General features: G+C 47.5%; 2 protein-coding genes across 6 annotated transcripts in view; both read left to right on the forward strand.

The window, feature by feature from the left end:
- LOC133104109 (putative serine/threonine-protein phosphatase 4 regulatory subunit 1-like) overlaps positions 1–260 on the forward strand; it is a 58,143-nt gene extending 57,883 nt beyond the window's left edge. The window contains exon 14 of the mRNA XM_061209788.1: positions 142–260. Coding sequence (XP_061065771.1) covers positions 142–171 — 30 coding nt within the window. The 3' untranslated portion in view covers positions 172–260. The remainder of the gene's footprint in view (positions 1–141) is intronic.
- On the forward strand, positions 183–26,736 carry ANKRD60 (ankyrin repeat domain 60). Of its 5 annotated transcripts, XR_009703281.1 has the most exons (7): positions 183–302; positions 2,507–2,602; positions 3,466–3,651; positions 3,912–4,073; positions 5,258–5,358; positions 8,498–8,632; positions 11,019–11,047. XR_009703281.1 is itself a non-coding variant. In XM_061208803.1 (6 exons), exons 1-6 carry the CDS (start codon positions 267–269, stop codon positions 20,516–20,518), a joined length of 597 nt encoding a protein of 198 aa, XP_061064786.1. In that variant the 5' UTR covers positions 183–266; the 3' UTR covers positions 20,519–20,595. The 5 variants fall into 5 exon arrangements, 4 of the variants coding, with proteins under 4 accessions (XP_061064786.1, XP_061064785.1, XP_061064787.1 ...); XM_061208803.1 differs by lacking the exons at positions 8,498–8,632; positions 11,019–11,047 and adding an exon at positions 20,503–20,595; XM_061208802.1 differs by lacking the exons at positions 8,498–8,632; positions 11,019–11,047 and adding an exon at positions 7,075–7,243.
- Positions 26,737–27,242: the final 506 nt, after the last annotated feature.

The following is a 27,242-nucleotide window of genomic DNA, read 5'->3' on the forward strand; positions in this document are numbered from 1 at the left end:
CCCCGACTCTCCTCCACAAAGCAAACGTGGGGAGACCAAAAGCACCTTCCCTCTTCTCCAAAGACAAGCTGGTTCTTTGGGGGGATTAACCGTCTAAATGCTCTATTTCACTGCTAAACCGACGCTTACATCTTTCAGTAGCAAGGGGAGGTGAATTCATGCGACTCCTAGAATGTGAAGTTGACGGTGGCCTTTGAGATTGCGCGTCGCCTCCAGCCCGTCCTGTGGGCCTCCTTCAACCCGTGCTTGCTCAGAAGTGGTGCTGGATGCCGTTTCTTGGAGGGGAGATTTTGAGAAGCCAGGTAGCTCACTACTTTTTCTCCTCTAGTCTGGAACCAACCCCCGTGAGGCTGGGACTCCGTGTTTGGGGCGAGGAGGAAGCCTGGCACCTATTTCTCACCTTGAGTTTCTCTAGCTTTCCAGCTCGCTCGTGGTAGGAGGCTCTGATGCCTTCCTGATTCCTACTAAACTCGCACGTGGACCCCTTTGAGCTGGGGTCCTTCACAGGTAGTGGTGAGACTAGCGAATTAAAAGTAGCAAGGGGTCTGTGATCATAAAGTCCTGATGTGTGGGCACCCTCTCATTTTCATGTGCCACGATGGAGAATCTCTTCAAACTTGTGGTCTCCAGGGTCAGAATACCAATTGTTCCTCCATTCACACAGTTTATATTTTGATGTCCGTGATTAAACTAACTTATCGCCTCCTTTTACCCCCTTGGTCTGCTCCAGTGAAGCTAAACAAAAGACGAATTAAAAAAGCCTGAATATAAAATGTTCAAGGGTTATTAAGGTTGCGTTTGATTAGTAGGGAATGAGATGATATCCTGTTTTGCTGATTTGCTTCAAAAAATAGGCAAGAAAGCTCACGTTGTTACCTTTGTTACCTGGAGTATAAAAATCACCTGTGTTAAGTGGAAAGGCGTGGTCACGTTTACCTTGGTGGGAGACGTGATGGTGTTCGGGCTTCTTTGTCATATACAGAAGCGAAAAAGGAGAAGGGAGAACAGGTTCCTCCAAGTTGGCTGTCTTGAGTGAAGGATCTTAAAAGGGCCTGTACAGTTGGGCTTTTGGTTTATGGCAAGGGATGTCAGCGCTCTTGAATTTGACTCCTAGGTTCCTAAGGGATCAGTCAGGATGCTTCTAGTTGCAAAAGAAGGAAAAAGAAACAAAAAAACTCAGAGCTTAAGCAATGAGGACAGAAGAGGAGGTGAGGCTGGGAGGCTGGTCACCCTCGGCCCTTGCGTTGACCTTGGCCCAGCTCCCACTCCGCCATCTTCGTGCACCAACTGGGTCCCGAGGTGCCCAGGGGAAGGTGGGGCCTGTTTTTTCCCACTTGTCTCTTTTGGCTGCCAGGTGGTTTTCTGGGGAAATGACCTCCCAATTCCTTCTGGGGTTGCCTTGACTTGGGGTGGTTTACTTAAACCTTAACTTGGCTCCTGGAATAAATGCTGTATGTAACTATGGCACTAAATACTCTGGAATAAAATTAATTCCTAGAAGAAGAATAACGATTTATTATTTATTAATCTATATGAATTTATTAACTTGGAAAAATTGGGGTCTTAGGTTATCATACCAAAATATGTCTGTTTTATCATGTCCTCTGTTAAAATAAGCAGTACATTTCAGTGAAAACCTTGGGAATTGAAGGTTCTGGTAGTGTGCCTCAGAGCAAACGAAGCATCTATCGGTGTATTAATCGACTTTCCCGGATCATATATTGAGCTGATTTGTCAGAATCCATTAAGCTGGTAGACAGTATGACATTTCAAGTGCAAGTAGGAAAATCCATGTTATGGTTGAAGGAGAAGGTCAGGTCCATCTCAGTTAATGTTAATCAATGACCAGAGACCAATATGTCACCGCTGGATGGTCCTGCTCATTTTAATTGTTAGCCTAATGTAAAGGTTCATCAGCAAACATTAGCGGTATTTGTACATGTGAAAATTGAGAACAGTTTTCTAAGTAAATACCCGTTCATCAGCCACATCTTTTCACTCAGATTAAATGGGTCCCCCCAACCCCCCGCCTCTCCATCCTCTGTCTGGAGTCCAGAGCGCTGTACTCTCTCGTCCCTGAGAAATGCTGGAGGCGCTCTTCACCATTTCTTGCAGACCTCGCCCTGCCTTCCGGAGTGGCCTCTGCTTTAAACATGCGGCCGTTACCTAAGGGCATCAGCTAACCACACCGGGGACCCTGGGGCCTAAAGAAGGGTAAATACAGACTCGAGTTGTTGGTACTCACCAGCAAGAGCTTGTCTTTTGTAAGGGCCTCAAGCAGTCTTGAAATTAAAATGCACTTGAAATGACTGACCTGTACGGTATCATGTACAACTGTGCAAATGTATTTTTTCACATCTGGAGGGATACCATTGACTTCAGGGGAGCTCTGGTCTTGGTCTGCAGAAGTCATTTTTGGCCTTGAAAGAGGATTCTTTGAAGGGGGAGTGGTAGGACAGCTTCCTTCTTTGGGCTACATTGGTAATGTGCCCGATCAACTCTGCAGGGTCCAGGCGAACCTGGCAGTGGAACCAGTGACCGCTTGGAGACTGACCAGAGGCATGGCTGCAGCCCACTTGAAGAGGATAAATCTAAATTACAGGTTCGTTCCTTGAAAAGAAAAGCAACTCAAAACTACATTTTCTGGAAGTTAAATTTAAGAACGGCTGCTGGAACCAAATGTTTTTCTTCCCTCGATATTAATGACATAATCTGTGCGCTGATACTTCTTCTCCAACTTAAAAAAAGTAAATTCTCAAGTGTTGTTTAAAGTCTTCTGAACAATCTTGAAGGTATTTTAATAAAGCAAATCTAATATGAGAAAAGAATTTGGCATGTATACATTAATATTTAGTGTCTGTTTATCCAAGCCATTTAGCTCCTTTTTTGTCTGAAAAGTTTTTGACAGCTTCCTTTGTTGAACTGTGTTTGGTTTTGTTCTGTCTTGCGGATTAGCTTCTAGTGCTATGGAAGTTCTCGTAAAGGTTTTTCATTATTGTATCCCCTTGTCCTTGCAGAGCAAAAGGTAAGTGGGTGATGTCTTATGAAGGCAGTATCCCATCAGTTGGAAAAAGGTAGCAGTGAGCAGAGTGTAGGGGCTCCGGCCACAGGTGCTGGGGGCAGTTAATAAGAAGAGAGGAGCTAGTTTGCATCCTCCAGAGCCGCGTGTACCAGACCAGCCAAACGCTGATATTCCAGACTGTGCTCTGTGATATCCAGTGTTGGACCAGTTTAGAAAAGATGAGCGGGGCCACTGCTCATTAACTTTAGACCAAGCTGAAAACTCACTACATGCCGAACAAGAAGTTCGTGCGATCCAGAGCCCCGAGCTTTGGGAAGGCCTCTTGTTCCTCTTATACTCCCGCTTTGCTGTTTTCACCTCCAAGTTCCAATGTCCTCGTCTTTCATGAGTGTTCTCCTTCTCTACTGCAAGCATGATGGTTCCCTTTCTCTCCTGTTTCCCAGGATATAATACCTCAGCCCCTGCTAGATCAGTACGTGTCCATGACCGACCCAGCTCGAGCCCAGACCGTCGATACCGACATAGCCAAACACTGTGCCTACAGCCTCCCGGGGGTGGCGCTGACCCTGGGCAGGCAGAATTGGCACTGCCTGAAAGATACGTACGAGACGCTGGCTTCCGACGTGCAGGTAAAAGGAGGCTTTTCAGGGGCAGGCACAGAATAGGACGGGTCATCTAATTAGGGAGAAAGGGAAGCTGCGGCAAGGCTGCTCGCTGAGCTGTATTTTATGTGGCCGCCATTGGCTTGTTTACTGGTCTCTGAGGAAATGAAGCTTTAAGTGGTCAACCCCTGGCAGTATCAGTTTGGCTCCACAAATGCCACTTACGCTCTTGATAACACTGAATTATGCTTGCCTTTTGTGGTCCGTATGTCTCTGCGCACCCCCAGTGGAAGGTCCGTCGGACCCTAGCCTTCTCCATCCACGAGCTGGCTGTGATCCTTGGGGATCAGTTAACGGCTGCCGACCTGCTGCCCATCTTCAATGGATTTTTAAAGGACCTGGATGAAGTACGAATAGGAGTTTTGAAACACCTGTATGACTTTCTAAAGGTAGGAAGAAGGATTAAAACAAAAAAAATCTCCCCTCTTCAATACAATTTTTATAGATTTATTTGGCTGCGTCGGGTCTTAGTTGCGGCACACGGGATCTTTCTTTGCGGCGTGCGGGCTCTTTGTTGCAGTGCCTGGGCTTCTCTAGTTGTGGCACGTGGGCTCCAGAGTGCGCGGGCTCAGTAGTTGCGGCGTGTGGGCTTAGTTGCCCTGCGCGTGTGAGATCTTAGTTCCCCGACTAGGGATCGAATCCGCGTCCCCTGCGCTTGAAGGTGGATTCTTAACCACTGGACCACCAGGGAAGTCCCAATACAATTTTTTCAAACCCTGGATATGTGAAGTATCAGTGGAAAAAAAACCAGAAACAGCTGTCTGGGTTTCTTCAGTTGAAGCATATCATCCAAAATCTTAAAGTGGGCATTCTTTCAGTGATGGGTAAATATTTTTATCTTTCCTCCTAATCTTCCTGCCCCTTAGAGTTCTGATTGCATGGAGGATGGTAGACAGATGGCCCAGCACACTCTGAGAAAGAAGGAACCGGGCTCCCGGGTGGCGTGTGACTTGCCCGGGGTCACCTAAGGGAAGAGCCCAGCTGAAATCCAATCTCAGTTCTGCATGAAGGGCTCTTTCTTGCAAGATGTTGCTGCTTCCCTTCTTGCCTTCCCCCCCGCCCGCCCCCGCCCCAGAGGAATGATGAGCGTAAAACTAAGAGTTTAAAAATGACCTAGAGAAACTAATTACTCGCGTCCACATGACCAGGAGCTGCCCTTGACGGAGTCTGGCGCATGCCGCACTGCTGGAGATTTTCCTGTCTGGTGCAGGAGCACACGAGCAGTGCCGCCTCCCTGGGAAGCAGCCGGGGCATTATCTTCCGAGCACACACATGCTTGGTTTTTTTTCAGGCAGGAAATTGTGAAAGAAGGATGAGTAGGGGGCGTGTAGAAACACACAAGCACATACACGAACCAGGGGAGAAAGGTTGGAAGCAGTCAGGGATGCGTTGGACGTCTGTTAACAGCAAAGCTAATTCACAGCCACACTGGGTAATGGAGTACAAGGCGTCAGGGAAATGCGCGGTTCCTGCCGGTGACAAATGTATAATCTGAAGTATAATAAAGCAGTCTATTTGGGGACATTTTGAAGGATTATGTATTTTTACTTATATATACATTTTTAAAAAATAGTTGCTTCATGAAGACAAGAGGAGAGAATATCTTTATCAGCTTCAAGAATTTGTAGTGACCGATAACAGCAGGAATTGGAGGTTTCGATACGGATTGGCAGAGTAAGTAAAGCCTGGTTGGGGTTATGAGAAGGCAAGTTAGACGGAATAATTCTTCATTTCCCTACCTTATAATTGATTTCTAAAGTAGCAGTAGGAGTGTTCTTTTGGATAAAGAGATTATGTTTTTATTAAGGGATAAACTGAATTCCAAAGCTCTAAGTTACAAATACCACAGTCTCTGGGGAGACATTCATTTTCAGAGGCAGGCGGGGCGAGAGTCACTTTGGAATTAGAGCGTCGTGCTGTTCTGTAAGCCAATTTATTCGGACCCAATGAAAGATGAATCACCCGCTCTTCAATATTTTCCTATTAATCGGAGCAGTTTTTGCCAAAGCTTTCTTGAACATTCTGAGTGTAGCCCTCTGTGTAAGGGCACAGCGCAGTTTATACACTTCAGCCACTAAGGAAAATTATGTTACAGTGAGAGATATGAAAAGGTCTAACCCAGATAAAGCGATTATTTAATAAAAACGTCCCCCAAGGTGGCTCAGATCTGTACATCATTTTGTGTGTGAAGGAGTTACTTAATTCCCCATTTTGTGCCAGCAGGAGGAATGTTCAAGGTTTTAGTGATTCTAAAAGAGTGAAAGTGTCACTTTAAATAATTCTCCGTCCTGAGGTGTATAATGTGCTTTCCGCAGTATTGAGTGGATTTGTGTGTGGTGTTGTTTGGGTTTTAGTTTTCACCTTGTCGAGATTTATTTCAGTATCTCTAGTTTTCATTTTTCTTGCCCTCAACTGGCAATCTCTCAAATAATTGTCTTCCCTGTAGAAATCCATCAGGCTTTTGCGGCTATTCAGGATATGATTTGGCCGATGCCAGGGGCAAACTAAAAGATTTTCTCTTTGCTGTGATCCTTAATCATTATGCTTAATTTGAGAGATTGAGGTTTCAGTCATTATGCCATGTTCCCGGCGTATATTCTCAGAGAACCGAGGAAAAACAGGCCCACGTTTTTTCCATGAAAGCATAGCGCCCTCTAGCGGCTGAATGCGGGAACTCGGCGAGGTCCGTCTCGGCCCGGGCTGACCTGCTTCCCGGGGATGGGGATGGGGATGGGGATGGGGATGGGAATGGGGATGGGGATGGGATGGAGATGGGGATGGGGTCGGGACCGGGGATGGGCATGGAACCGGGGACTGGGGACCCCGGGATGGGGTTGGGGCCGGAGACCGGGGATGGAGTCGGGGCTGGGGACCGGCTGACCGGCTTCCCGGGACCCGGGACCAGCGACGGGGACGGTGTGGAGCCAGAGCCGGAGCCGGTGCCGGCTGCTATGACCTGCTTCCCGGGGCCGGGCCGGGCCGGGCCGGCTTGGCTCGGCTCGGCTCGGCTCGGCTCAGCTCGCTTCGCCCGACGGCGTTATCTCCGAGCGCGGGCTATCTAACTAACATCTCTGCGGTGGTTATTGAAGCCAAAGCCACTGATATGAATTCTGTGCTTCCATGCCCACGATATTGGTATCATTTTTCTGAAAACAGTGCTTTTTGATATGAAAGTATTCACCGGCACTCCTGGCTTTTGGTTCTAGCTTCCTTCCAATCTCTTTTTCATTTCCTTTCTTTGCCAGTGTGGAAATAATGCCATTTATTTTCATACCCTTCTCCCCTTCCCCGTTTAGAAAACAGTGAAAGCTTTGGTAGTAGGTTTTCCCCACCAGCCATCTTATGAATTTTTCCCTGAGAGTAAAGAGCTCGTGCTCCCGTTCTCTCCAGGTGGACCTTGTTGGATTGAAAAAGGCTCGTGAACAGTGCGTGAGCCGGCCAGCAAAAGCAGAAAATTTAATTTGCAGCTTCAGGAACACTGTGGAGACAGTGAAATCTCATTTGTTTTCCCTTGATCTGTTGATCTTTGGGAACTTCAGCGTCCTGGCTATTTTTATGTTATCTGATTTTTAAAGTTTTATGTGCTTTCGAACTGATAACCTAAAGTTGAAATATTAAATCCCTATTCATAAATTTCTCAGCCTCTGTTTTACAAAGTTTAATTTATTTCCTTTCTGTTTGATTTGTGTGTGAGAGAGAGATGAAGAATTAAGATTTTTTCCCCCCAATTTTCTTTGCGTGGCCATGTTCACTCAGCTCTCTGCTTCCGTTGATCTCCCAGCCTGGCTATTTTTCTCTATAAAATGAAATGAGAATAAAGAGAGGTTGATAATGTGTTTTTCACCCCAAAACAATTTCTTTCTTTCTTTTTTTTTTAAATTTCAGACAGCTGATACTGATTTTGGAACTCTATAATCCTAATGATGTTTATGATTATTTAGTGCATATTGCCTTAAAGTTATGTGCAGATAAAGTTTCTGAAGTTCGGTGGATCTCCTTCAAGCTAGTAAGGAATCATGACCTTTTCTGTTTATGATTTTTAGAAAAAGGAATATTTATGTTTCTTCCATTTTAACTTCTTTATTTTTTTCTGGGCTTAATTTGTCCATTTACCCATGAAAGCAACTTTTAAGTTTTGAAATTAGGAACTGTATTATAGTTTTATCAATATGTAAGATAGCTCTTTTGTTAAGCAGTATGCTTGAGAGATGAAAATTGTGGATAAATCACCTTATATATGAAACTCTTTAAACAATGGCTTAGTGTTTCTTTTCAACACAGATTGGGTTGACTCTCCAGCACGGTTTTGTAGAAAAGTAGTTAGTGAGCAAAAACTCCAGCAAAGAAAAGCCGATCCTGTTTTATGTGGGCTTATACCAGCTGAATACTGAGGAAGAAAAAATCTCATTTGAAAATATTTACTAAGGTACTCTGATGGTGCTAAAATTTTATAAAAATGACATGTTCTGAAAGGTAATGATTTAGTTGTTATGCAAGGGGACATTTTCTAAAATTTGGAATCTTAAGATTAATAATGTATTTTTCTAACACCAGTCCCTTCTTACATTTCATTTTTATGAAGGGTTTTATGGGTGTGAGTGTGTGTGTGTGTGTGTGTATCACCATATATTTAAACATCTTTTTTCCTCTGTGTTCTAATGATCACTGTGACAAAAATGACTTTCTCCCGTGCTTATAAATTCGTTTTAAAGGTGGAAGGGTGCATCAAAATGTCTAGTTTCCGTGTAGAGTAGTATTCATAATTCAAGTAGATGGCAGCATTCTAAATTCGCTCTTCTAATATTTTTCACAGGTTGTAGCAATTCTGCAGAAGTTCTATTCCAACAGTGAAAGTGCGTTGGGGTTAAATTTCATCAATGAACTCATCCTAAGGTTCCGGCACTGTTCTAAGTGGGTCGGAAGGCAAGCGTTTGCTTTCATTTGTCAGGTTAGCAGGGCCTGGGGGGAGCATCTACCCTGCATGTATGTTTGCCGTGTGATATCAACACACAGCACCAGGCAAAGAATCTCAGCCCCGGAGGACTAGCCAGGAACTTGGGGAGCAAGTTGGGGAGCAGTGGACCGAACCCCCTTATCTCACAGGAGATTGTGACAACCCAGTTTGGCAAAGGGACTTGCGCAGGGTTACCCAGCCCTTCTGTGCAGTCATCCCGTGGATAGTGACTGAGCACCTACTGTGTGCCAGGTCTGCTCTAGATGCCGGAGACGGAACAGGAGTGACCTCCTGCTCTCCGGCACTTTCCATCCAGAGAGGTGGGGGCCCGGCCCAGACCTTGCTCCCGTCATGTCCGGTCCAGGGCGGCTCATCACTGCACCCACCGCAGTAGGGAAGGAGGAAGGTGGCATGAGGAGCACAGCAGTAGGGCAGCTCGGAGACCATTTCACCTCTTTCAGGTGAAGGTCAACTCCTCAGGTCACCCTCTCTACTTAGCATCTTGGAAATGAGGGCATGATTTATGTTTGGCTGGGGAGGATGGCTGACATTTTTGATCGCCTCTGTGTGCCGGGCATCTCATCCTACATCTGCTCCTAATAGTAAGGTCTGCCAGGTGTTGAGCTCGGTGCACCCATGTACTTTTAGACCAGTTTTTTTAGCTGAAGGAGTTGAAGCCCAGAGAGGTTAGGTAACTTGCTCAAGATCACCCAGGAAGTGTAAAGCCATGATTTTCTTTCTGCTAAAGTGTTATTTTAACAGTTTTAACTTTTCCTCATGCACACGGTCTATCATATACAAAGGTAGAAGAACAGTAGAATGAACCTGCACGTACCTGTCACCCGGCTTTGTCAGTAATACAGTAAAGCTGTGATCGGGCTCTACCTGACCCCTGGCTCCGCAGCCCCCTTTCCCTCCCCCGGAACCACCCGGCCTCCCTACTGAAGAACTCACCAGGGCCCCCTGTAGGCCTGCAGGGGTATCACAGGGGTACTTTGGCCATCTACTTGCAGAAGGGCAGTGGGGGGCAGGGTAAGTGCCAAAGTCACAAACCACAGGCCTGATACCACAGACTTTTAAGAAGAAGTCAGTGCTGCCCATTATTTTGTAGAGAAAGGGTAAAAGAGATATTTTTGCTTTTATTTTTAAATTCTTTTTCTGAGATTTAGACAGTCCGCGATGAAACAGAAGGAAAAGGCACCAACTAATTTTGTTCAAGAAAAATCCGTTTTTTGGTGTGCCTTCATTAAAGATTTAGAAAACCTACAATAACACAAACAAAAGGAAAGTGTCCTCAGCCAAGAGAACCTCCCAGTGGGCACATGGATTACTATTTAGATGCAGGGAGAGGTCGTAACCTGGAGGTTAGGGGGGCCGACTTTGGAGTCAAAACCTGTTACTTTGAAGCCTGAGTCTACTGCTTCCCTGCTGGGTGGCCTTGGGCAAAGCACCCTCTCTGCACGGCCTTTCCGTGTTCTGTGAAATGGAGTTCCTGTGGCACGGGCCTGCCTCCTGGTGTGGCCCTGAGGCTTTAGTGAGCTGACGCATCTGAGTAACCAAGCACGGTGCCAGGAACCTGGAAAGCACTTAGTACATGTCAGCTGCTGTTGCTACCCTGTAGTGGGAAGAGCTACAGGATTTAGAATACACATTCCTGCCTTGGAATCTCCACCTTGCTGCTGCCTGTGGGTCTTGAGCCTTTGGGTATGACCACAACATTGGACTCACCTGTAAAACTAGGCTCAGTCTGATTTCCATGGCTGGCTATGAGAATGAAATGGGAGAATCCACGTACGACTCTTTGTAAGTAGAGCAGCAGTAAATGCTACTTGTTCACAGAGGGCCTGGCACTGAATTGGGGTCTGGGATTTTGCTGTCATGTGATAGGCGTGGCCCCTGCCCTCAAAGCCTGAGCTCTGGTGAGTAACAGGGGTGAAGGTTCCCAACCCTTGTTGGCGGGTGCTACGCTAGCCTTTGCAAAAATGATCTGCCATCCCCATTGCTACTCCATGGTACAGGTGAGGAAACCTCACCTGAGGCCCGGAAAGGTGAAGCCACTTACTCATGGCCACGAAGCTAGAAGTGACCAGGTTAGGTGTTGAACCTGGACCTGTCTGACTCCAAAGCCTTTGCCCTCCCCACCAAATATTGCACCACTTGTACCCCAGTGCTTGGTAATGAACTATAAAAGTGCTAACTGTGTTTCTAACCAAATTCGGTGGTTGAGATTTTAAAATTCAGACGCACACAGACACTCCTCAGACCAAAAGATCCTGAAATTACTTCTTTGGAATTACAGAAGTGTATGTTTTTAGAAAAACCGTGCTGGTCACTATTGAAAAAGGTCCGTCTTTCGGCTCTGGCTTTCTCTTCATCACAGGCAGTGGTGAGCGAGGAGTGTATCCCTGTGGACCAGTTTGTTGAACACTTACTCCCCAGCCTTTTAAGCCTTGCATCAGATCCTGTGCCAAATGTAAGGGTTTTGCTCGCCAAAGCTCTAAGACAGACACTGTTGGAAAAGGGTACGTGGACCATTTTTCTGAGCTTACGGATTTTTTAAAAAATTATTTATTTATTTATTTATTTATTTATTTTTGGCTGTGTTGGGTCTTCATTTCTGTGCGAGGGCTTTCTCTAGTTGTGGCAAGCGGGGGCCACTCTTCATCGCGGTGCGCGGGCCTCTCACTATCGCGGCCTCTCTTGTTGCGAATCGCAGGCTCCAGACGCGCAGGCTCAGTAATTGTGGCTCATGGGCCCAGCTGCTCTGCGGCATGTGGGATCTTCCCAGACCAGGGCACGAACCTGTGTCCCCTGCATCGGCAGGCAGATTCTTAACCACTGCGCTACCAGGGAAGCCCGAGCTTATGGATTTTAAACTTCATCAGGCAGCAGCTAAATCTCCTCTTTAGGGAATTGTGGCAAATTGTGTGGTAGCGTACTTCAGATCTATTATATAAATTGATATGTTAATTTTTATGCATAAACTATGTTATTTATAAAATGACTAAGAATTAAGATAGCTCAGTTTTATATTTAATAAACATGCTGAAATGCAGAATATTACATGGTCTTCTAGAAATGAGGGAAACTTTTATAAACTTCAAGTTATGACAGAGACAGATTATGAAAGGTAGTCAATTTAAGCATTAACTATGGTTAGGTTTTAATGGTATTAATTTTGTAGTCAGTCAGAAAAAGTTTTACCCCAACCTAGTCAGTTATTTTAAACCTGAACAGGACTTAATATAAGACTGTGTCCCTTGGATAGTTGACTTCTACACCACATATTCAGGAGAACATCTTAACTCCTGCCCTGCATATTCCTCTGTTGCCACTTCCCTCCCATCCTCCACCCCATCTGGCCAGCAACCTGCTCCCCCCTTCCTGTGTTCTATGTTGCCAATTCTTTTGTACTGGAGAGAAGAAAAGATAATATTAAAAGATTTTTAGTTATAGTTGAAAAAATATGCATGCCTATTCTTAGAAGTTTGTCTTTAAAATTTAGGAAACACTCTTTGATTCAAGCAATTTTATCATTTTAAAGGACTTACTCTATGAAAAATGGTTTATTGTCCTGAGACGTGGTTTAAAAAAAAAAAACCCAAACCAGAATATGTTTTTGAACACAGTTCACGGCACATGTGATTCAGTTTCATGGTTTTCTTTCTTTAGTGTATTTTAGAAATGCTGGTAACCCTCATCTTGAAGTCATTGAAGAGACTGTCTTAGCTTTGCAGTCCGACCGGGACCAAGATGTTTCCTTTTTTGCCACCCTAGAACCAAAGCGGCGGAATAGTATAGACACTACCATGCTAGAAAACCAGAATTAACCAGTCTGCGATCACTCACAATCTGGTCATTTCATGTGTGGCATATGCTGCTCACCATTCCTTGAAGGGGAACTGATTGTATCGTACCTGCCCAGGGAGGAAAGATTTCTGAAACTCTGATGTTGTGTGCTCAAATGACCCCTTTCCCATCTGCACTCACAGGAACTTCTGCTGGGACGGGCAGGAGCCCCAGGTGGCCCGGCCTGTGCTGCGCTTCTGTGCCCCTACCTGCCTGATCAGGAAATCTGTGAAAAGGCTGTAGAACCAGGTGGCTCATTAAGGGGTGGGGGGGAACCTCCATGGCATCAGACTGCCTGTGAGCGGTTTGTTTTCTCTATTACAGACTATATTATTTAACCCCCAGCCAACACCTCCCCCCCCAAAATAAAGTACGTTATCAGAAGCTTTTAAGTCTTTGATAGACTTGTATATTTGGCTTCCCTCATGCTTTCCTATAAAATATAGTTTATGGTATTATATTTTATTTTTAACTGAAATACTGTACATATGTAAATAACTCTTGACAGGAAGAAAATATATTAATGTAAGATTAGCCTCCTATCAGTGAACAGAACAAATACATCATTTAAATTTATGCTCCACTTTGAGTTGCTGCAAATATAGCCCAATGTGTTTACTTTTGAAAAATGTGATAGTTAAAGAAATCTACTAACGACTGATTTATGGCCATCTTTCTAATATCGTACTTTTGTTGTAAACTGTACTCGGAACTTTTCCTCAAGCACTCACCCCCTCCTCTTCTTGCAGGAACTGTTTCCATAGAGATAGGTACTGGCCTTTGATAAAGGCATAAAGTAGAAAGATTTTCATTCTTATATGGATATATTATCATTTGTTTAAGAACTTGGGGGTGGGGGGGAATTGATCACTGAGATGCATGGATATTGACTTTATATCTGATGCCTTAGAATCGTAACAAAAAATAGGAAATCATAGTTCTGATCACTCTATGTAGTTGGCCACAAATACCAGTGATTTGGGAGGTTAAATTATGATACTCTTCAAATCTAAGTACACAGAACTTAGATTTTGTGCTTTTAAAATGTAGACTAAGAGAATTAGAATTTAAACAGGTTTTGCATTAATTAATAACTCAAGGCTCTATAAACAGTTGATTAAATTCTGCATACATGTATGCTGAAGTTATTTTTCTTGTTTCTATTTTTATCTTCTCAAAGGCAAGCATAAGGGAAGGAAAGAGCAGCCCATTCGGGGTCCAAGAGCTAGCTGCAAAGGGCACGCTAGCTGTTTCCACTCTTCCCTTGGACCTTTTTCTTATCTTTCTTTTCTTTTTTTTTAAAGATAAAATTTCTGGAGCTATATATTGAATTTCCTGGTATACAGGATGTTTTCCCTTCCCCCAAATTCCACTGGGCTGACTCTTTAAAAAGAAAGGAAGGAATCTATACCGTGCCAAAGAAAATAAGGCACATGTATGAGAATTTCACATTGCAACCCAGGATAGCATTTTGACAACTTCAGCAAAGAGTGAGTTAATACATTGGAGACTACATATTAAGAAAGAAAGAAAGAAAAAAAAAAACTATCTTGTATTTAGTACTTGCCTAAAGTAAATAGATGGAGGTATTGTTTTGCTTCAGTAACAAGCAATTTTTAATTTTTCTTTATTGCCTAGAAATTGAGATTATCATGTTGTTAAAATCTGTTGATCTAGCAGCAAGTAGAATTACTCAACTGGAATCTTGTATTCTGTGCAGAGCTTCATCTTCTGTTAAGGAAAAAAAAAAGTCAGTTGGTGTTGTGATGTGTAGGATTTGCCTGCTGAGTCAGATGTGCTGGTAGAGATTTGTTGAGACTCTTTGGTAAATAATCTAACCTTTAAATTTTCAGTTTATGTGTTAAAATTCTTATATAATTTAATATGAATGCCTTTCCAGTGGAAAGCTATTTTTATGACTAACTTCTCTGCAAAAAGTATATATTGAAAGCTTGCATTTTATTCTTCTTTGGTAACAACTGAGATTTTTCTAAGCTTGTTCTGGTTGCCCTTGCTGTTCTCTCCTGTAGCTTCTCCATCAGTTTAGGTCTTCACGTATTAATTGTTCTTAGGTGCAGTGTTGAGTGTCTGATTTCACCACTGAAGGTAAGCTTCCTGTTTTCTTGAGCACTCTGCCTCCTCCGGTGAATTAATGGAAAAGCACGAGATAGTTTCTCACAGTTACAGCTGCCTTGAAAGGCGTCTCAACAATAGAACCATCTCAGCTTTTCCCCAAGTGGACATTTCCTCCTTGCTAAGTGTTTTCATTAGCACCTTTCTCACTTCAAGAATTCGAGAACGTTTTCAACATGGACGGATTTTGATGTAGCTTTGCAAATTTTCAGGAAGGTCTGTCTCCCACTTCCGGAGTGGCCGAGTATCAGGTTTTTTCACTATCAAGTTGGGCCCAGATGGGCTTGAAAGGGGTCATATTTCTGCAATGTTGGTTTTTTCCTTCATGCTAAGAAATAACGATTTTTAAGCATGGCTGAAGTCTGCACTTTACCACCCTCTGTAGACGACGCATGCAAAGATGATTTAGAGCGTTATCCACGCATAATTCCTACAGGTAGTTGGCCCCGAATTGTGCAATGATTGTATTTTAAACAGACATGGAGAGGAGGTCACAGTTGCCTAACAACGGCCACGAGCCGCCTCGTCTTCCAGGTTCAAGGCACTGACGGTGAGAGCAGCTCGGAAGCGGCGAGGAGGAGTCGGGGATGCAGCCGTGCTGGGTCTGCGGGGCGCGCGGCCTCGGCGAGGCCTCTGGATGGATCTCAGTACATCCTCCCGATGTTTTAGAAGCGCCCGGGCCCTTTCCCCTTATCGCAGACGCGTCACCCGCGTCCACGTGGAGCCCCGCCTTGGTTAACGGCGGGCCCGTCGGCCCACTGAGGGCGCTGGGGGCTCGGCCGTCCCGGAGGGGGCCTCCGCGGCGGGGGCGGCGATGCCGCGCGGCGGGCCGGGCGGCCGGGACCGGGCGGCGGCGGCGGAGGCGGCGAGGCCGCCTCGGGGCGCCCTTCGCCCGGACCCCGCTGCGGGCCGGCCGGACGGGCGTGGGGCGGGCTCGGCCGTTCCGCGGCCCCTCCCCGCGCAGCCCCGCGCCCGCGCCCGAGGCCGGAGCCGCGTCGGGGACCCGCAGGCTGTGAATCTGGCGCTCGGCTTGGCCTCCGACGTCTTCGCCCTGCGGGTGCTGCTGGAAGATTCCGGGGAGATGTTCCGAGTGACAGGCTGCCGCAGCGACATGACGGTGCGGGAGCTCAAAGAGGAGCTGGACCTAATAGCCGGCATCCCCTTCAACCTCCAGCGGCTCCAGTACCTGGACCAAGGTGGCCCCTGCCCGACCCCTTTCTTGGCCCCGTGTACTCCCTCGACCCGGGGCGCCCAGGCCCCTCTGAACCCGCAGTGGGGGAAGGGAAGCCCGCCCAGAGGAGGACCCCCAGATGTCACACCCCACCCCCCTGAAACCCCGGGTGGAAAAGCCAACCCTGGACACATAGGGCCTTCCCAGCTCCAGAAAAGCCGAGCTTCACGTTAGACCCCAAATCTCCAGGCAGACCGTGTCCGCAGCAAGACCCTGATCGGCAAGCGAATCGTGCCTGTGCTGGGACTCCAGGCCCAAAGCCAGCTGTCTAGTGTGGCCTGCCAACCTGAGCCCAGCCCTGTCCACGTCAGGACCCCGAATCCCGAAACAGACGCTGCCACCGCAGCACCCTCCAACACCAGACCCTCAAACTCCCACGTCTTCATCAGGGACCCAAGTCCCAAAGCCAGCAGTGCCACACAAGACCTCAAGCCTGAAACGCCTGTCCTCAGCGGGACCTCACAACCTAGGGCAAAGCTGCTTGTGTCAGGACCCCAAGTGGAATTAAACGTCAAGTCCCTGTGCTGGGCTGTGGGACACCAGAACCCCCAGCGCTCCAGCCAGCCACGTCTGTGCAAGGACCCCAAGTCCAGGACAAACCTGCCCAAGACTGAACCCCAACTCTCCAGGGTTGCCATGACTACCTCAGAACCCCGAATCCTTTGACAGCGGTGTCCACGCAAGGACTCTAGAGTTCGGAACAAGCTCTGCCCACTTCAGGGCCCCCAAACCAAGAACAAACCTGCCCAAGACTGAACCCCCCAATCCCCAGGCTAACCATGTGACCCTCCGAACCCCCAATCCTCCCAGCGACCGTGTAGACTCAAGGACACTAAAGCCTTAAGCAAACTCTGCCCTCCTCAGGACCCCATATCTCTCCACGAACCATATGCACGTTTGAACCTCAAATACAATACTCAGGTGACCCCGGCTCACGACAGAAACCTAAATCCCAGAGCGTGAAGCCTACTACCCAGATCATGACCCTAGATCCCAGAGCAGGTACACCCAATGCTGAGCCCCACTCTCTGCTCAACCAGTTGTGCATCTGAACCCCAATCCATCAGCCATCTCTGTCTATGTGGGGATGCCAGGGCCCAGAGTGAACTCCTCCCACATCTGGACCCCCAAATTCAAAGTTAACTCTGCCCACATCTGAAAGCTAGTTCCCAAGCTCACCATGATGACAGCAGAACCCGAAGCCAAGTGTCATCAGAAGGGCTCCAAGACGTGAGACAAACTCTGCCCACACTAGGACCCCAAACTCAAGTCCAGTCTACCCATATCTGAACCTCCAACCTCCACAGAAACCACGTCCACACTGGCACTCCAAGGTTTAAGCCAGCCGTATCTGTGTAAGGAAGCCAAAGTTCAAAACGAGCCTTGCCTACACGAGGGCCCCCAAACTCAAAGCAAACTCTGCTTGTATTTGAAAACCCAAATCCCTCATCAACCTGATCCACACCAGAACCCCCAATGCTAGACCAAACCCCACCTATATTAGGACTCCAAGTCTCAGAGCCGAACCTGTCACCCTCAAGGCCCCCGAATTCCGGGGCAGACCTGTCTGATTCCTCACCCCCAGTTGCCACACTACCCAGGCCTACATCAGACCCCCAAATCCCAAAACAAGCCCTGCCCACAGAAGGACTCTGCATCCCAGAACAGACCCTTCCCATACCAGGACTCCCAGACAGAAAGCAAACCTTGCCTTCATCAGAACCCCAATCCAGAGCAAACTCTGCCTTCATTGGGACCCCAAATCTCAGACCCTATCCACGTTTGAACCCCGAATACTGGCACTGACCCAGTCCGTATCAGAACCTCGAACCTCAAGCTGCGCCCTTGTGATGTCAGGAGCTCAAAGCTAGCCCAACCAGAATCGAAACCCAGCGCCTAAAGCTCACTGTGACTGAATCAGGACCCCAAGGCCCCCTGTCCAGACAAATCCCATGGGGGAGGCACCCCGTGGTGGGCAAGGGCCCTAGAGCCCCATCTCTCCCTCCATCGGTCTCCTTCCTTCAGCCTGGGGACCTGGCTGTCCCGATCCGACCCTGACAGGATTTAGGACATGAGAGCAGGATCAAAGCCCCCAGGCTCCGACATCTCCCCACCCGGCTGAAATCAATGCGAAAACACTTCAAGAAAACGAAGATATAAAAAACTCCCTGGGCTTCTGCACAGAGAAAGTGAACAGCCGATATTGCAGAGAGACTGCAGTTATACTGCAGGGGCCGGGAAGCCATGGAGCTAGAGGTCTGAAAGCAGCCTGTCTCCACGAGAATTGTGTTCCCAGGCCCTGCGCTTCCGGGGCTCAGTTTCCTAATTTGTAAAGCAGAGCCCCGTTAGCTCTAGGATTCTCAGTACCGTGTCCCCCTTTAGGCAGAAGTGACTTGGGAGACTCAGAAGGTATATTGGAGGCCAAAATCCTTTCCTTTGCCCTCTTGGAAATCGGTTAAGCATTTTTCATGATGTATTTGCTTTGCTATAGGGGTATTTGGAAGATGCTTTGGAGCATTTTCGAGGCTTTATTGGGAAACAGATGTTCCTGTACTTAACGTGTTAAAAGTGAAGTGAGATATGGAAGAACTTAGTAAGAGTTCCGAAACAAGTAATTCGAAAATTACGTGTCCTGAACTACAGATGTCTGGCACTCCTTCCGTTAATTTATTTTTGCCGATGAGCTATGCTGAGCGATAAATTCAAGAAAGCTTAGAGGGAATGAGAGGGATGGGGTGGCTTTACACTGATGTCACAATCCTATCACTCAGCAAGCACTTAGCAACTGTTAGAAGCTTGACCTCTCTCAAGCTTGGTTGCCATCCTTACTGCTGACGGCAAACAAGGAGAGAAGGTACACCACGTCAGTAGAAGAAATTTGGGCTTCTGCTGATAAATAACCAGGCTGATGCCTCTTTACCCACCTCAAAGTTTGCCAGGGAGGATCAAATGAGATAATGTGTGTGAAAACCCTGAGAGACACAAGTCTAAAGGGGGGGTGAACATCTTCCTGGAGGCGGGTCACCTTTCCACGTCTGTTGTCAACTCTAATAATTTATTTAGCTGGTGATAATTAGTATCTGTGTAAGCTGAAGGCAGTTGCTGCCTGCCTGTAAAAGGAGAATGTGCTCTGATTTCTCTAAGAGCTGTTTAGCATGTGTGAATTGTGCTCTTGTCTTTCTCAGGGAAACACAGCCTTGCTCCATTTTTTTCAAAGTTGTTAGGAAGTCTTCGAGTTGTCTTACTTAGACTGATTACTGATTATTCTCTGTGTTAGAACCACAAATAAGACCCTAATTAACAGATTTGCTAATCGCTATTCCGCGTTTACATCCACCATCTGGAGGTGCTGGGGACCAAAGGGTGCCAACAAAATCTAGAGTGAGCATCACATGGTGCCCGAGGAAAGGCAGGTCTGGAGTCCCAGCATTGCCGTTCGCTGGCCATGCGAGCCTCCGTCCGCTCCTGCAGCAAATGGAGAGGACGAACTTGGCTCGTCGTGAGGATTAAAGAATGTGGGTGCTGGGTACAGGCACTCAGTAATCACTCAATCATGAAACCAGAAAACTCATGAATTCTACTCGGAATACATGATAATCCAACCTGGGCAGAGTTGAGAGGTTCCATTCTTGGCACTGCTTATTGGAGAAAACAAATGACTCTGTTATCCTTCAGCTAGGTTACAGGTGGCCATGTAGGAAGAAGTGTGTGTATTTAAAAAAGTAAACTAAAAACAACTGCATTTTTCTTAAAATGTTCCACAATCCTCTTCTACTAATTCTGATGGTCTTCCCCAAAGGGTCTGAATTTAGGAAGTGTGAGTGGATCCACCCCCCGGCCCCCATTCTTTCGTATGAGGAAGGGGCTGTTTGGGGAGAAGCTCCCAAACAGAGAAAGGAGCTCTTCCATCCCAAGTCACTGAGATGCTTATATTACCATAGGGTCTCCACTGGGGCAATTTTGTCCCCCAGGGGCCATTTGGCAACATCTAGAGACATTTCAGTGGTCACAATTAGGTGAGTGGGCTACTGCCATCTCGTGGGTAGAAGCCTGGGATGCTGCTAAACGCCCTGCAATGCCCAGGACAGACCCCACAGCAGAGGGTCATCTGGTCCCAAATGTCAGGAGCACCAAGGTTGAGAAATGCTGCCACAGAGTACAATTTGAAAGATCCAACAACTTTTTGTCATTATTACCTCTTTAAGCTAACTGATGACAACATTAACCAGAATTAGTTAGTATTTTAGTTTAACATCTATAACTTGTATAACCGCATTGTGCCACATCTGTAATATAGAGTTACTTCAAGTTCAAGTAGCTCTACTTAGGGTTTGCCTCCTGAAATGACTTTTATTCGCTCATGTTATTTTTTGCCATAGGTCGAGTTACAATTACAGAATTTTATAAATCGTTGCCTTTTTTTTCTTTTTCTTTTTTTGGTTTGGCTTCTCTTTGAGCTAAGCCAAATTAATTTTCTAAAAAGCATCAATAACCCCAAACAGACGGATGTGGGGTCATCAAATGAGAGTGCTCAAGGTTCTCACATTATCCTTGTGATACCCAAGGTCAGGTAATCTCTTAACTAAACCAATGTAACAGTTTATCTTTAATGCCCGATTTTTCTTTTTAAAGAAAAAATCATTCCCTGCAGGAATTTTGATGGATGACGCTACGCTGAAGTTCCACGATGTTGTTCCTGGTGGAATTATTTCATTATGTATCTGGCATTATGATGGATGGGCGGAACTGGTTTTGGCGGCCGTGGAAGGGGATTCCAGTAAGGTGTTTTCATGCTTCTTTAAATGGATATTATACTTCATGAACCAGCTGTAAATTGTGGGCGTGTGTGTGTGTGGGGGGGGGATTCGCTTAGTCTTTAATATGAATATTTGGGTAAAAGTTTCAGAGTAGAGAAAAAAGATAACAAGGACTCATGTCATCATGATCAAATCGAGTGTTTCCATTTGCTGTTTGGCTTTTGCGATTTCACTGTGTCCACGTAGCTGTGATTTGTAACCCACTCACCCCGCCCCAAAAGGAACCAGGGCAGCGCATTTTCTATTCATGTGTCTATTTTGTGAAGTTGAAAACCTAAGTTAACAGTGGAGAATGCCAGATAACTTGGAAACGTGTGGCCCAGAGTGTTCAATGCTGCAAAAAATCCTCCGGGGGGGTCTGCCCTCACCCAAGGGGGAGAGACTTGGAAACACAGTGGGTGCCGTTAACTCTTGGCCAGGCCTTGAGCTGGGTGCTCAGCTGGGCTCTGGGGTGGGAGTTGGAAGGCAAGAGGAGGAAATCGGGGTGTCTACCCAACAGTGAAGATGAATCATTCAGACACAAGGGGGCAAGTGCACGTTCTTTCTGGAAAATAAATTCGGATGAGAAGCTATGAGCTTGTGGAGGAGAGAGAGTTTACTTCTGGCTGGGATGGGGATCAGGGAAGGCTGGATGTGGGAGGAGGGTTGGTATTAGGTCTGGGAAAGGGGAGTGGGCTCGGGGGAGGCGGGGCCAGGACCGCTCCAGGACCCTGCTGCCCTGGAGCCTGAGCCTTAGAAGGAAGGGCGGGGCCCATCCAGCTGTTTGCATAACCCTCCGGTTCCTTCCTGCTTTTCTCCTCTTCCCCTGCCTTCCCTTGCTTCCCCTCCGGCTCTGTGTCCGTGCCTGGACTTTCTGGCTCTTGCTCTGGACATGGGTGATAGGTGAGTCCCTCCTCTCTTGAGCCAGAATTGCTGTCGCCCCGCTGGGGGCCCCTCACATCCCGCTTCGCCCCACACCGGATGCTGCACATCTGCGACCGGGTTCCTCTCTGTCGGAGCCCGTAGTCATCGTCCTGTGCTCAGAGCCTTAATTCTCCACGTGATGATTATATCCCGGGGCTGTTATTCACCTGGGAGCAGAGTTCAGAGTGTCCCAAAAGTTAACGGAGACAATGGGCCCAAAAATAGACCGGAAGGCCAGGATCCATCACATCTCCAGAGAAGCCTGTGCCCCTCTGGGGAGGCCGTGCCATGTCGGCTGGGGTCTTCCTTCAGAGCCGTAACCCCCTTCCTCTGGACACCCAGAAAAGCTATTTTCTCTCTTCAAAACATGGACAGGAAGAATTTCCTGCCTCCCGAGCCTGCCTGATGGTAAATTCGTATTTCCTGGACGTGTAGAGAGAGTTACATGTCTTCCCCTGGCTCGTTTCCAGCTTCTCCGCTGTCTGATTCCATCACCAGCCTGCATGTGGCATCCGAGCAAAATTTCCCTCCAGAGCGTCCCGTCACCCACCAGCCAGGTGTATCTGCACTTCTGAAATCACCCAGACTCACGTGCGTAACTCTGTTTATCTCGCCCAGCTGTCTTGCCTCGGTGTTGCCGAAGATTCTTTCTACCGAACAACAAATACGCAGCATTTTGATGACAAGCAGTGGAAGAAGTGGATTTCTCAGAGAGCGTTCATGGCGCTCTATGTTGCCTCACACAGGGGTCACTCGGAGGCTGTTCAGTACCTTCTAGAACACGGTAATTCTGATAGCAGCCGAGTACGTTCAAGAGTGGGGTTCTTTTGAGGGCGAGGGGGACACAGTGGCTTGCCCTCTGGTCCCTTCAGTAATGGTTTCCTGGACCCAAGTTTGTCAACCACCAATCGAGGTCCCCATCGGGCCTCTCAGTCCCTGTCTGAGGGGGTCTTTGGACATGCTTATCGGAGGCTGTGTCCCCTCTCTTGGCCGGGGCTCAGGAAGATGGACCTTTCAGGACACCAAGTCACCGGGCTTCCTGGTTTATTGCGTCCGACCAGACACTCCGCTGGGGATATTCCCATCCCGTTTGTTATTTCTTCCCCACCCGAAGTCCCGTTTCTGCAGTGGTCCGAGGGGTCTAGCCCCAAACCGGCACCCCTGCCTTGGTGGTTGGCAGGCTAGCCAGTCTCCTTTCTCCAAGCTCTTTGAATTTGCCCCAAACCCTCTTTTCATCTCTCCTCCACCAAAGGGCAATTACTCTCACTCTCTCTCTGTCCATAGACATAGAAGCCTTAGCCTGCCTTGTCTCTGAGTTAAAGGGCTTTGCATGAGGTTCTGTGGGAGTACATTTTATCTTCCCTGGATGTAGAGTATTTTTGGGAAAAGAGGGCCACTGATTGAGGTGCAGACCATTCACCAACAGTAGACACAGTTGCAGACATCCCAGGCCACTGGCTTCCTTGGTAAAAAGGAAGAATGTGGTATTTGGTCAATGGTTTGGGGCTCAGGAGGGGGCCTCATCTGAGGGTTTCCCATATCAACTCGCCTCCAAGTTAAACCCTTCCTTCCCAGCCTTCGGCCTTGAGCCCAGGCTCTCTGTGTTGTTTCCCCCTCTTCCACCAACCAAGCTGGGAAAGCGTCTCAGATGCTTGGGCAGGATGCTGGGGCCGCACGTCTGTGACGGGTAGAGGTTTTTCTGACTCTCCTCCTCTCCTTCCTCCACTGCTTTCTGCACTTCTCCTGTTGTAAGATGAAATATGGGCTTTTCACAACCCAGCAGTCCGTTAAGCTCATAAAAAGTCATTTTTCACTCTGATGGAACTGTGACGTATTTGAAAGCACCAGTTAAAAAATTATAGCCAGCTTTGCAAAGTTTTCTGTCCTTTGCAGACAGTGGCTGTGAAGAGGCGCCGGGGGTGAGGCTAAGTGTTGTGAGAACCTATTTAAAACTACCTCACCGACCAGCCATAGCTCATAAACACTGGCCACCGAAATGCCAGCTGCACGTGGATTGAATTGCCTTGTTGTCTGTGTCATGATATTTGTTACCCAGAATTTGGTTCAATTCGACAAGTCCGTATTGGACACCTGTCATTAGCCCATCCATCTGCAGGAGGCAGTGAGGAATTCAGTCGAAGTGAAGTCTGTCCATGAGTCAGGCTGCCCATCATCTGTCATTTCCCAGGCGCCTGTCTTCTCCAGGCATCGTGCTACGTGCCGGGGATGAAAACAGCAGTGATCAAAACAAGTGTGTTTTCTGCCCTTGTGGAGTTTATGAAGGGAAGTCAGCAAATTATTACAAATAATTAATTCCCTGGTCAGTCGTGCATGGCGTGTTCTGGAGACGCAGAATGTCTGCTGAACAAACGCAGGGGGATTTGTGGGGAGGAGGGCTAAGGAAGGTTTTCACGAGGAAGTGAATGAAACCTCAAGAAACATAGAGTTAGCCCAGGAGAAAAAAAAAAAAAAAAAGGATGAGAGTGTTGTTAGCAAAGGGAACGGCATGTGCAAAGATTCTGGAGCAGGATAAGGGAGCAGGTATATTGACGGGATAAAGCCAGAAGGCTGGTGTAAGCGGAGCATGGGTGGGGGGGGGAGGAAGATCACGGCGGGGGGTAATGCTGGAGTGATAAGGGGGGGTGGGTGAGATAGAGCAGTAAAGACCTAGAACATTACCCCAAGGGTGGTAGATGCCAGCAATGGGATTTGAGCAGGAGAGTGGTACAGGCATTGTAGGAAGGTCATTGGCTGCCGTAAGAGAAGCATGGGGTGGGGGGGAAGGCAGTGCTGGATGCTGGGTGGGAGGGAGGAGATGCAGCAGTGCCCCTCTCCGTGCACTCGGTTATTTGGTCTTCCAAGCATTCCTTTCCCAGCCCCGGCCCTTCCCATGCTTCTCTTCTTGAACGGGTCTCCAGAAGGTTGGCTCCTGCCAGCAGGGGGCCCTCCCTCAGCCAACTTTCTTATTTCCCAGGTGCCAACTGTCAGGGCAGATCCCCCGTGGGCAGGACGCCCCTGCACGTGGCTGCAGCCATGAGCCGGCTGGACTGTATCAGCCTCCTGCTCAAATATGGGGCCTCCATCAACGACAGAGATGCCAAGGGGGAGACGCCCATGTCCCTCGCCTGCCGCCTGAACCGCAGCCAGAGCAGGTGGCGGATGTTCCTCTTCTACTGGATGGTGAAGCTGGGGACAAAGGACCCGAGGGACCCTGTCGTGAACAAGGCTTTTCAGAGAGTCAAGGCCGGGTTTGGATCCAAGAAGGAGAACAAAACGTAGCTCTACCTGGGAATGTTTGCATGTCAACTCTGACTTGGGGTAACTTTCCTGAGTTCAGATCCACGGCGGCCAGTGGCTTTGGGTGAGGAGGAAGGCCGGGAAACGTGGCAGTTCCTCTGAATCAGATACGAAACCATCTGTCCTATTTGCAAATGACTTGAGCAGGGTATTGATGGAAGTGGGTGAGTTTGTGTTCATTTCCTAAATCCATCACAGACCTAACGGGCTCCCATGCCAGCCTTTAATTTTGAGCTATTTGTTCATTGTATCCAGTAACGCTGCTTGGGGTGATGGGAACCAATGACCTTCTCTCCCGTCTGGACACCGTCTAATGCATCGGCATAACAGGGGTGATAGCCGTGATGAGAGTAGCTCTGCTGTTACGGTACAAAACCAGCTCAGGCAAATGTCACCAGGTCGTGGGCAGTGTGACCTGTGAATTTCAGTTTGTAAAATTCATGGCACTAGATGCTCCCTAAGCTAGCAATGTTCCAGAAGTTTTCCTGAACCTTCCTGGAGGGGTCTGCTGCCTGAGTCTGAGGCGGGGCTGGGGGAGAAGCCAGGCTGACCTGGGGAGCATCTGAGATCCTTTTGTCCCATCCCCAAAGGTCCAAGCACCGCCCTCTCGCTAGCTTTTTCCTTTCCTGCTAGAACTCGGGTAGCTCCAGCATCCCTACTGTGGGGCAGTGTCTCTGCTGAACTCTAGGCTCGACACCCACAAAAGCTGCTCTGTGGGTGAGTGAGCTGGGTGTGGGAGCCGAGAGGGAGGGGTGAGGACTGGGGTGGACTGACACGCACATCCTTGTCCGAAGGGGGCACCGCGACTCAGCTGCAGCGGAAAGGTGAGCCAAAGGCAGCTAGATCTTTGCAGAGCTTCCCAGAGCTGGAAACCTGGCTTGTTGATCTAAGTCCTGATTTTTAAGCGTTGGCTTGAATTATTTTAAGATCAGCGTACGGAACAAAAGGAGTAGGAGATTTGAGGCACATGGATGGGACTGCCGACCATCATCAAACTAACTCATTTCACTGGGGAAACGGGTAGAAGCAACCTAAGACTCACTGGAACTTTCCCCGGCTCTAAAGCCACAGGGCGGGAATGGCCATGAGTGTTGCCGGGTGGGAAGTGTTGTCCACCCTTCCACCCGTGGCCACACATGTTTCTCTGAAGCCCTATATCCTGACACAGCTTCCGGAGTCAGTCTGTGTGGCAACAGTCTCTCGACCGTTGAAGTTCAGTTTTTTAAGGTGCTGGAAAATGGCACTGTATCCCAGCCGCCCTTCTTTCTGACTTACATCCCAAGAACTGGATTCCGCTTTTACATTAATTGGCCGCATTTCCCGCTGTCATGGCAAGTAAGAGCCGTGTTGGTGACTGTATCTGTTTGACACATAATAGTCAGGAAAAAAAAAATACAGCTCAGCATCAACAGTGTCAAAACTGAGATCTTGTTTGCGGCAGACGTTCTCCAAAGTCAATAGGCAGATATTAAATAACCTCATCCAGCGGGGTCAGTTCATTTAGCTAATGAGGTGTGTTGGCAGGGGGACCTGGGCACCCTTTTAACTTAACAAGTGGTGTGACTCAGAGTCATGTGTTTTCCGGGAGCTTTGCTCTGCTGTCTTTATTGTTAGCAGAGCCAGCTGCCTGACATTTGTCCCCAGAACTTTGGAGGGAAGCCCTCTGTCTTTGTCACCCCCAATTCAACTAAACACTTGGCTGGCAATTGGGTGAGTTCCATACTCTCCATGGTGACATTTTGCTCGGTCTGTGGCAGGGTCATTAAAACAGTCCTGTAGGTCCTGGGGGCTCTTCCTTTTAGACAATCTTAACATTCTAGCTATTATATTCAAACAAGCCTGTATCACCTATTCAATAAAATATGTCCATAGCCTCAGAAGATTTGATTTGCAATTGGTTGCCATCATCTTACACTTTGCAGAAAATTTTATTCAACGTTTGAAGTTTTTTGGGGTCATGCTTTGGAGCCAACAGAAATTTTTTTTTTTTAATTGGGGTATAGTTGTTTTACAATGTTGTGTTAGTTTCTACTGTACAGTGAAGTAGAGTTCCCTGTGCTATACAGCACGTTCTCATTAATTGTCTATTTTATACATATTAGTGTCCATTTTTTTTAAAGGGGTTGATCTCAAACATTTTTGTAGGACCCTGAAATCCTTTTAGGCCCGAGGTATTGGGGATGGACTTTCGTGGTGAAGCAGTGGTGGTCTGCCACCCAGGTGGGCCTCACCTCTGCGTGGAGAGGGACAGGCTTCCTCTAGGAAAGGAGCTACTGTCAGTTGTCTGAGTATAATATCCCTCTCCCTCCTCCTTATTGTGTATCTCCCGTGAAGCTGGACTCTCGGTTGCCAGAGTGGAATTGCTGCTGGGGTA

The sequence above is a fragment of the Eubalaena glacialis genome, chromosome 13 (genome assembly GCF_028564815.1).
Source record: "Eubalaena glacialis isolate mEubGla1 chromosome 13, mEubGla1.1.hap2.+ XY, whole genome shotgun sequence".
Taxonomy (NCBI): Eukaryota; Metazoa; Chordata; class Mammalia; order Artiodactyla; family Balaenidae; genus Eubalaena; species Eubalaena glacialis.

Bases quoted from the DNA above. Each gene is read 5' to 3' on its own strand.
- ANKRD60 (XM_061208805.1), top strand. From the start codon at position 15,702: ATGTTCCGAGTGACAGGCTGCCGCAGCGACATGACGGTGCGGGAGCTC. The intron at 15,817-20,502 runs GTGGCCCCTGCC...CATTCCCTGCAG, and splicing joins GCTCCAGTACCTGGACCAAG to GAATTTTGATGGATGACGCT. The intron at 20,634-22,189 runs GTGTTTTCATGC...TATCTCGCCCAG, and splicing joins TGGAAGGGGATTCCAGTAAG to CTGTCTTGCCTCGGTGTTGC.